Genomic DNA, 9,629 nt, shown 5'->3' with positions numbered 1-9,629 from the left:
CCGGGCCACGCACCCGCGCGCAGGTTGCAGGCGCACGCCCGCGAACCGCGCACATGGAGGCTGCGCGCACACGCGTTGCACACGCAGAGAACGCGCATCGCAGCGGCGCGCGCAGGGAATGCACGCGCGGCACACGCCCCCCCCCCCCCCATCCCCCCCCCGTGTCACTGCTGCAGCCCGTGACACCCCAGCACGCGCCGGGGGGGTCCCACAGCCCACCCCCACCCCCCCCCCGCAACACAGCAAGCCGGGGTTGTCCCCACCGCACCGGCATTGGGGTTCACTGGGATTAACTGGGAGCACTGGCGGCGCGGGGCGCGTCCCCGCGGGGGGCCGTGGGCGCAGCCCCCCCGCACCCCCGCTGGCAGCCGGCGCCGGGCCGGGGTGTGGGTGCCGGGCGGGCCCCGGCGGCGGAACGGGTCGGACGGGTGCGGGGGCGCGGGGGCGCCGCCCGGGGACCCCCCGGCACCCTCCGGTGACTCACGGGGGCCCGTCCCCGCCCTGGCCGCCAGCCCCGGCGCCCTTCAAAGGGGAGCGGGGCGCGGGCCGGCCCGACCGGCTCACCGGGGCGCTGCCCGGGGGCCCCGCCGGCCGCCCCAGCACCCATGGGTGCCGCCGTGGGTTCCCACGCGCAGGCTGGGGGGGCGGGCGGACGCGAGAGGCAGGCGCCCCCCCCTCCCCCATTCCCAGGTGGGGGCCCGGGCTGGCAGCTGGGCCGAGGCGTGGGGGGCCCCGGCCCCGCTTTGAATTACAAATGGGCTGGGGCCAGCGCGGCCTTTGTCTGGGGCATTGTGCGGGGCCGGCCGGGGGGGGGGGGGGGGGGGACACACACGGGGGAAACGCGGCCAGGGCCCCCCCCCGCCCCCCTCCCGGGCTGGAGCCCCCCCTCCCCCCTGCCCGCCCCTCCAGACATGCAGCTCAGCAGTACTTGGCTTTATTGGCTCAAGGGGGGGGGAGATGTTTTCCATCCCTGGGGAAGGGGCACGGGGGATCCCCACGCCGCGGGGGGGGCCGGGGGGGCCACAGCCCCCATAGCGTCAGTCCTTCGGCCGTGGGAGCGCGGTGCTCCGAGCCACGGGGGGGCCAGGCGGTGAGCGGCAGCTCCTGCCACAGACGGCCCCGAAGCGAGGGTGATGGGCGCGGGCACAGCCGGCGATGAAGGCTCGGTGATGGTTCAGGAGGCCCTGAAGATCTCGGGGGCTGGGGGGGGGGACCGCAGCCCTCAGGCGCTGTTGACCCCCATGTTCTGCATCTGCTCCTCCAGCGCCCGCTCGCTTCCCCCCGCCGGCTTCTTCTTGCCCCCCTCCTGCTGCTTCTTTTGCTTCTTGGAGAGCTCCTGCTCGATGGGCGCCGCCTTCACGAAGGGGATCAGCTCCCGGAGGTCTGCGCAGGGGGGAGAGCAGGCACCACGCATCACCCCCCCAAGCCTGGTGGGAGGGAGGTGTTGGGGGGCCCCCCCGGGAGCCACGCTGGGTGGGGAAGGCAGGGCAGGGTGCTGGGTGTTACCTGGGGGCATGAAGTCTTGGAGCTTCTCCGGGATGCGGACGCCCTCCTCCGTCTGGTAGTTCTCCAGGATGGCGCAGATGGTGCGGGTGGTGGCACACATCGTGGCGTTCAGCATGTGCACGAACTCCACCTGTGGCAGGGACACGGCCAGTGGGGCCACGGTATGACAAAGGTGAGGAGGGGGTGAGCGGAGAACACCCCCCCTAAACCCCCACCCCAGCAGCTCGGCCTCACCTTGTCCATCATCTTCTTGGTCTGCCCGTAGCGGATGCGCAGGCGGCGTGCCTGGTAGTCAGTGCAGTTGGAGCAGGACACAAGCTCGCGGAAAGCGCCAGAACCAGGGAACCAGGCCTCCAGGTCCAGCTTCTTACTGGCAGCATGGTTGAGGGAGCCTGAGAGAGAGGGGAGCGGTGCTGAGCAGGGGGGGCTCCCGCTCCCCCCACAGACACACCCGTCCCAGGGGATGGCAGCATGGGCTGAAGGCGTGAAGCCTCCAAGGTGACTTCAGCAGTGCTGTGACGGCTTTGTCACAGGGACGTGGGATTCCTGCTCTGCAGCGGGGAGGCTGGGAGGGAGTGTTTAAATGGGATCATTTTCCTGGGGGAGTTCCCAAGAGGAGTTGGGACACTCAAACCGTCCCCCTGGAAGGGACAGTGGGGACAGTCCCGGCATGGCGGGGTGCCCACACCCGGTCCCAGTGAACCCAGAGCAAAGCAGAGGGTCTCTGCAGAAAAGCTCGTCTCCTTCCTCCACGTCCTGGGGCTGAGGCGCCTCCTCCCCCTCGCCAGGCCCGGGGACAGACACCACGGGAAGGTGAGCCAGGGACAGAGAAAGCCGAGCTGGGAAGTGGGTCAGGGCCATGGTGACACCCGAGGCGCTGGCAGAGGTGGCTGGTCTCCTGGGCCATCACGGCTCAGAGAGGTGGCCTTGGTGCCACGCGGCGAGGAAGCCCCTGCCCCTACCCGAGACGATGTTGACGATGTGGTAGGGGATGCCCAGGGACTGGTAGAACTCCTCCGCCGTGGCTATCATCTCCTCAAACATCTCCCACGACTTGTTGTCGTGGGGCGAGGCGTAGACGAACTGCTCGATCTGCAAAGAGAACAGAACCCCGCGCTGGCGCCGGCCCCGGCCACAGCCCCACGTTCCCAATGGGAATGCCGCCCTGCTCCGCTCACCTTCTCGAACTGGTGGACACGGAAGATGCCGCGGGTGTCGCGGCCGTGCGAGCCCACCTCCTGACGGAAGCAGGTCGACAGCCCCGCGTACTTGATGGGCAGATCCTCCGGCTTCAGCCACTCGTCGCGGTGCAGGGCGGCAATGGGCTGCTCCGAGGTGGCGATCAGGTACTTCTCGTCGATGGAACTGTCGTCAGCTTTCTCGCTGCCTTTGCCGATCACCTGGGGGGAACAAGAGCCACCGTCCCCCTTACCCAGCTGCTCCCGCGCCTCCGGGGACCGACGCTCCCTGGCAGATGCGCAGGCAGCCGCTCTCCCTGCCTGCACACGGACAGGCAGCCAGGCTTTCCAGGGCCGGCGCTCGGGAGCGGGGACAGGACGGCGGGGGAAAGGGAGCAGCTGCCGTTTGTTGCCTGTCTGGCCTCCTTCAAAGGCCCCGATGGCCTCCTGCCAGCAGGGCTGGGGACCAGCCACCTCCCTGTCACCGCATTGCCATGACAACCGTGTCAGCCCTGAAGATGGACCCAGGAGATACCGAGCAGAAGGGAGCTGCTGGCACGGCCCTGCCGGGGCAGAGGGGACCCCAGCCACCCCGCTCCCTGCGGGGGAAGCTGCGTGGTGGTGGCTCCGTCGGGAAGCTGGTGCCCGCAGGGGATGGCGGGTGCCAGGCAGTGAGACACAGAGACCTGGCGGGCGTCGAGCCGCTCACCTTGTAGAGCTCCTCGTCAAACTGGCTGAGCTGGGCCACCTCCTGCATCACCTCCTTCCGCATGAAGAAGGGGGTGTAGACGGGAGTGTAGCCCTTGGCGCGGAGGCTCTGCAGGGCGTACTGGATCAGGGCCTGCTCCAGGAACACCAGGGGACCCTGGGGGACGAGGGAAGCAACTGTCAGGCACACACCCCACTGTGCCACCCCTTCTTGCCCAGCGGGTCTGGGAGCATGCGGAGCCCACACCAGCTTCAGGCTGCTCCGGCCGGCTCAGCATCACCCTCAGACTGGAGACACGCCGGAGCTGGATCCCGAGGCTGCCCCAGCCACAGCGGCGGCACCACCAAGGCCAGAGTCCATCTCACGCAATGAGCCAGCTCAGCGCGAGCTCACGGCGCCGCGGAGGCCCCCAGCGAGCTCGGCCCAGGGGAGGAGATGCCACGACCCCCGTGCGCCCCTTGTTCCCCTCAGCTCTCCCTCTGGCTCCGATCACTGCCGCCCCCCGTGGGGGTCTGGGCTCTCACCTTTAGGAAGTAGCCCCGGCTGCCCGCGACAATGGCCCCCTTCTCTCCCTCGTAACCATCCACCATCACCACCAGGTCCACGTGGGAATACTTCTTCCTGCAGCTGCAGTCACCCCAGACCCGCTCCACCTTGTTGTCCACGTCCTGTAGAAAGAACAAGAGAGGAGGAGGGGAAGCCCATCACCTCAGCTCCCAGGACTGCGGCAACACCAGTCTCTGCATTGCACTGGGCCCAGTTTTGGATCCCAGACTACAGAGCCTGGCACCCCAGTCCTGATCTCGACTAGTTGCTTATTATGCAGCCACTTGGCAGCTGGCCCAGCCCAATTGTGTTCCCCCTGCAAAATATTCCTGCTGGATGAATGAAGGCAGCGGAGGGAGATCCCAGCCCCCCGGCTAGAAGCGAGTTTCCCATGTATTCCCCCAACAATGGCTGTGTCCAGCGTTGTCTGAGCTGCTCTTTGTCTGCTCCCGGCAGGAAACACTGTCTTGTCATGCAGATTTCATTCACCCGCCCGCTGATCTTGGGTTGGGGGGACCTCCCTGCAGCGAGCCCCCCGCTTGCCGGCAGTTGTCTGGCTTTGATGAACCGGCACAGCCGGCCCCGAGTGCACTCTTTTCCCTACCTCATCGTTGCTTATGGGCACCGAGGGGTGGAGGAGGTTCCCGATCTCCCGGAGGCTCTCGAAACGTTCTGCCTCCAGCCTCACACGCTCAGCATCGCATTTGAGGATGGCTTCGTCAATGAGGAGACGGACTTTCTTTATCTGGGACACCTGCAAAGCCTGCGCAGGGACCCGGGTGAGGTGGGGAAAGGAAGAAACTACTGGGGAGAGGGGGCTGGCAGCCACGCATGCTTAATGATGGACCCTCGCCTAGCTGACACGGAGCAAAACCATGGACTAAACACATCAAACAACAGCCCAAGGGGACCAAGGACTGACCTAAGTCAGGCTCTGAAAGGGCCTGGGGCCTGGGTGAGCTACAGCATCACACAGCGCCCGGCAGAGATGAGAGGGAGCAGTCAGCTCCCATGGCAGCAAAAGCTGGCCAGCGCCAGGCTCATTAAACATTGCAGTTAATGAACTGGGAAGGGGAACAGGCAGGGAGGAAGGGACTTGCAAAGGACACGTAATGACTGAGGCTGCTCAAACCCCCAGGGAAGCGCAGGAGGATGGGCCCTGGGCTGGTGAGCTGCCATGGACCGAGGCTGAAACGGTCTTTAGATGAAGGACACTGGGCAAGAGCTGGTTATTGCTGGCACCGGGACTGGGGGAAATAAGGATCCTCCTGGCAGGGGGTTCAGGCAGTGCCCCCTTGCCTGGTGCTGGGCTTTGGCACCTCACCCCGCCAACTCAGGCAATTACAGGTGAAGTTCTGGACAAACTGGGTAGACCAGCAGCACAGCGGGAGGAGACAGGGTCAGACTCACCCCCAGGACGTCGGCTGTGAGCTCGTCGAGGTTTTGCACGTTCTCTGGTACAGACTCGTCTGTGCCCACTGGCTCTTTTTTCTGCAGCAAGAGTGAAAAAAAACCCCAGCAGGGTTAAAGAATAAAGCTCCAGGGTAAAAACATTCCTTAACGATGTGAGGGAGAGGCCTGGAGAGCAGAGACCTGGGGGAGATGTCACCAGTAACATCCCACCAGTGAATCGCTACCAGGACCGTCTGCCTTCGTGCCTCACCTTCATCTTGTCTCCAATTGTTTTGCTGCACAAGTTCTTCAGTTTGTTCAAGTTATCGGCACGAAACCTGCCTAGAAAGCAGAGGGGAGAGAGCTGTCAGCCAGCCATGAGAGCAGGAGTGGGGCTGGGGTCCCTGTCTGGCACCGAGAGGGGCCGCAAAGTCTCAGGTGGGAGGAGCAGAATTGGGGACAGCAGCTCCAGGGATGCCCATCACCACCGGCCCTGGGTAAACACGCGGAAGGACCGTGGAGGGTTTGACGGTGTGACAGCATGGTGTGGGGCAGCCACGACACACAGCAGAGAGGCGGGGAGCAGAGGGCTCCCACGAAGGGGTGTCATTTCAAACACCCAGAGTGGTGCCACGCTGGGCCACGGTCCCACCAGGACCCTCACGCTAGGCTGCTGCGGGGTGCTGAGGGCTGCGTGGAGCCAGGGCTCTGGGGCCACAGCGATGAGATCTGAGGAGGGAACCGGGGAGGTCCCCCTTGGTGACAGCAGGGGTGAGAGGGGCAGAGCCCAGGACACAGCCGTCTCCTCCTGGCAGAGCCGCCCAAATCAGAGCCACACCAATGTCAGGGCGCTGTCACCCCAGCAGGGCGACATCCCCATCTACAGGCAGGATCAGACCCACGGGGGTGATGGAAACACAAAGGGTTAAGAGCCAGGGAACAGGGCACGGCAAACAGGACCCTGGCAGCCTCCCATGGACCCCACGGCACCAGCACCTGCAGAGGCAGGATTGCATCAGCCGGTGCTCGCCAGCGCGTCCTGCCAGCCCAGCGCGTCCTGCCAGCCCTGCGCCTCGTGGTTACGCACCAGCGCGCCCCTGTGCAGCACCACGGGGAGGGGGCTGGGGCACAGCCCCCCCCGGCCTGGGAAGCTGGCTGGTCCTGCGGGATGAAAGGCCCTCGGATAAAGTTAAGGCGGTGGTGCCGGCAGGGCCGGGGCAAGGAGCGAGGAAGCAGCGCCAGGTTCGGTCACATCAAGGCAGCGGCATCCAAAGGCTGTTCCAAGCCGCCTGTTTCATCCCGGGACGAGTTCCCGGGACACCCTGGGAACTGCGGGACTGCGGGGCACCCATCCCTCCTCGCCCCCCAGCGCACCCTCCCGGCACCCAGGCACCCAAACCCAGGCCCGGGGGCCGCCCCCGCTGCCCGACCCCCCACCCAGGGGGCTCCTTCCCCCTCCGAGCGCCCAGGCATGGGGTGATCCCGGCACGCCGGGGTGGCACCGTGTGGGACCCCTCGCCTGCCCGGCTGGATCCTGCAGCAGTGCGGCTGGCGTAGGGAGTGGATCCCTGGGAATCACTGGTGGGGCTGGATCACTGGTGGGGATCCATATGTGGGCCAAGGGGGGCCATCACCAGGGATCTGCCCTCACAGCTGGGGAGGATGGAAGGGGGGATCCAGCAGGAGAACCTCTCCCCAGCCCTGGGGAAGGGGGTGAGGGGGATCCACCCGGGGACAGGCCCCTGCAGGGATCCACCCACTCATCCCCCAGCCCCAGAGGGGAAGATCCCCCAGGGAGATCCCCCGGGGCTGGCGTGGGAGGGATCCCCCACAGCTCACCCCACCTTAGCGAGGGGGTTTGGGGATCAAGCTGGGGCTCCCAGCCCTGGTGGGGGGCGGGGGGCAGGGACCCCGGGGGGATCCCCCAGCCCGGGGGAGGGGACACGGGGGGGGCACCCGCTGGGGACAGGCCACCAGGCCGCGGGTGCTGGGAGGGGCCCCCCACCCCGCGGGCCTGGGAGAGGGGACAAGCCCAGCCGGGGACAGACGGTCCCGCTGGGCGGGTGACGGGCCTTCCTGGGGGTCCCCCAGCCCGGGGGGTGCCAGGTCCCCACAGCCCCCCCGCCCGGGGGGTGCCAGCCCCGGCCCGGCCCTCGCCCCACGTACACCTCCGCCAGGCGCCGTCGGCCCGCACCAGCGCGTCCACCAGCGCCGGGTCCTTGAAGCGTTTGCGCTGCATGTCCCGCACCATGGCGGGGTCCCCGCCCTTGTCGGCGCGGAACAGGTCCAGGTCCAGCACCATGATGGCGGCGGCTCCTGTCACCCCGGCGGCGGCGGCTCCCAGCGCGCATGCGCGGGGCCACGCGTGCGCAGAGCGGCGGCGGCGCCCGCCAGGGGGCGCCTGGGGGAGGGAGCGGGGGGGGGCAGCGCCCCCTGGCGGGGCGGCGGCGCGGCGCAGCGAGGGGGGGCCTATGGTCCCGGGGGTCCCGGGGGACGCTGCGTGTCTGCTCGGGCACCCCTGCGTGTCCCCGGCTTCCCCCAGCCGCCCCCGCTGTGCTGGTGGCCTCCGCCCCTCCCGCACCCACCGGCATCCCCAGGGGTCCCTGGGGGGGTTCCCTCGCAGCCCCCTGCAGCACCCCACGGCACAGCCACGCACCCCACGACTCCCCATAGTATCCCATGGTACCCTATAGCACCCCATGGCACCCTACAGCACCCCATGCCACCCCATGGCTCCCCATAGTATCCCACGGCACCCCAAGGCACCCCACAGCACCCCATGGCACCCCACAGCTCCCCATAGCATCCCATGGCACCTCCTACCACCCCACAGCACCCCATGGCACCCCACAGCTCCCCATAGCCTCCCATGGCACCCCATACCACCCCACAGCACCCCACGGCACCCCACAGCTCCCCACAGCACCCCATACCACCTCTTGGCACCCCAACATTCGCCTCCACCATCATCCCCAGACTGGGAGGCAGACCCCACTGTCTGGCCCCCGGGGGGGCTCCTGGAGGGGTGCTGGGTGCCCCCACCCATGCGGGGACCCCGTCCCTGTCCCTCTGAGATGGAGGGGCCAGGTGGGACTTGGAAAGATCCATCTTTATTGCGCTGCCAGGACATGCGGATCCCCTGGCACCGCCTAGAAAACGTGGAAAACCATCTAAAAAGGGCCGGGGGATCCTGGGGGCTGGCACTGGCCCCCATCCCGTGCCAGGGGACCCCAGCACCTGCAGGGGCAGGGGGCTTTGGAAGCCAGGCTGCAGGGGACCCCCGGAGCCAACCCTGCCCAGTGGTGGTGGGAAATGCTGGGTGGGAGCTGCCGGCACCCGCTTTGGGGCAGAATCACCCAAATTGGTCATTTTGTGCTGGCAGTGAAGTGAGCCCCAGCAGGGAGAAGCCAGGCTGTGGCACACCTTGCCTGGCATGGCATGGCACGGCACAGCATTGCGTGGCACAACATGGCACAGCATCACTTGGCACAGCACGGCATGGCCTGGCATGGCATCACTTGGCCTGGCCTGGCACGGCATGGCATGGCCTGGCACGGCATGGCATGGCATGGCATGGCATCGCTTGGCACGACGTGGCATGGCATCACTCGGCACGGCACAGAATGGCCTGGCAAGGCATCACTTGGCATTGCACAGCCTGGCATGGCATGGCACGGCACGACATTGCCTGGCATGGTATCACTTGGCATGGCCTGGCATGGCACCACATGGCACAGCACCACATGGCGTGGCCCGGCATTGCACGGCACAGCCACAGTCCACCAGGCACCACCTCGGCCCCCCGAGCGTGACAGCAGCACAGGAGCAGCCATGCCACGGCTGGAGCTCACACACATGTGTGCATGTGACCATTTTCCACACGCACCCCCCAGGCGTGTGAACACCCCCATGTGCACACACACACACGTGTGTACACGCACTCCCACCCTGCGCACCCATGTGTGCAAGGCCACCCTGTGCACAAGCACTTGCACTGCCGTGCACACACAATATGCACACACATCACCCGCCATGCACACACACCGTGCACACACACCACCCATTTGCACACACACCACACACCACATGCCCCACACACACCCCCTGCCGTGCACACACCACATGCTGTGCACACACACCACACGCCATGGACACACACGCTGTGCACACACATCACACACACTCCACACGCCGTGCGCACATGCCACCTGCCATGCACACACCACACCATGCACAGACACCACACGTTGTGGACACACCACCTGCCACCTGCCCTGCACACACACCACATGCCCCAC

General features: G+C 67.0%; 1 protein-coding gene across 1 annotated transcript; it reads right to left on the bottom strand.

The window, feature by feature from the left end:
* Positions 1–918: 918 nt before the first annotated feature.
* SARS1 (seryl-tRNA synthetase 1) lies at positions 919–7,695 on the bottom strand. The gene is made up of 11 exons (XM_056361712.1): positions 7,498–7,695; positions 5,603–5,673; positions 5,350–5,430; positions 4,544–4,702; positions 3,918–4,061; positions 3,394–3,549; positions 2,685–2,906; positions 2,469–2,598; positions 1,741–1,898; positions 1,507–1,636; positions 919–1,383 (listed from the first exon to the last, which is right to left on the bottom strand). The coding sequence occupies exons 1-11, from the start codon at positions 7,631–7,633 to the stop codon at positions 1,223–1,225; spliced, it is 1,548 nt and encodes a 515-aa protein (XP_056217687.1). The 5' UTR covers positions 7,634–7,695; the 3' UTR covers positions 919–1,222.
* Between the last annotated feature and the right edge of the window lie 1,934 nt (positions 7,696–9,629).

This window comes from Falco biarmicus, chromosome 16 (assembly GCF_023638135.1).
Source record: "Falco biarmicus isolate bFalBia1 chromosome 16, bFalBia1.pri, whole genome shotgun sequence".
In the NCBI taxonomy this organism is placed as follows: Eukaryota; Metazoa; Chordata; class Aves; order Falconiformes; family Falconidae; genus Falco; species Falco biarmicus.
The sequence above is the reverse complement of the archived record's forward strand: the minus strand, read 5'-3'. Positions and strand labels throughout refer to the sequence as shown.

Coding starts and splice junctions, on each gene's coding strand:
- SARS1 (XM_056361712.1), bottom strand. CDS start 7,633: ATGGTGCTGGACCTGGACCTGTTCCGCGCCGACAAGGGCGGGGACCCC. Junction 5,674..7,497: donor CGACGGCGCCTGGCGGAGGT/GTACGTGGGGCG, acceptor TCTGCTTTCTAG/GCAGGTTTCGTGCCGATAAC. Junction 2,599..2,684: donor GTGTCCACCAGTTCGAGAAG/GTGAGCGGAGCA, acceptor TTCTCTTTGCAG/ATCGAGCAGTTCGTCTACGC.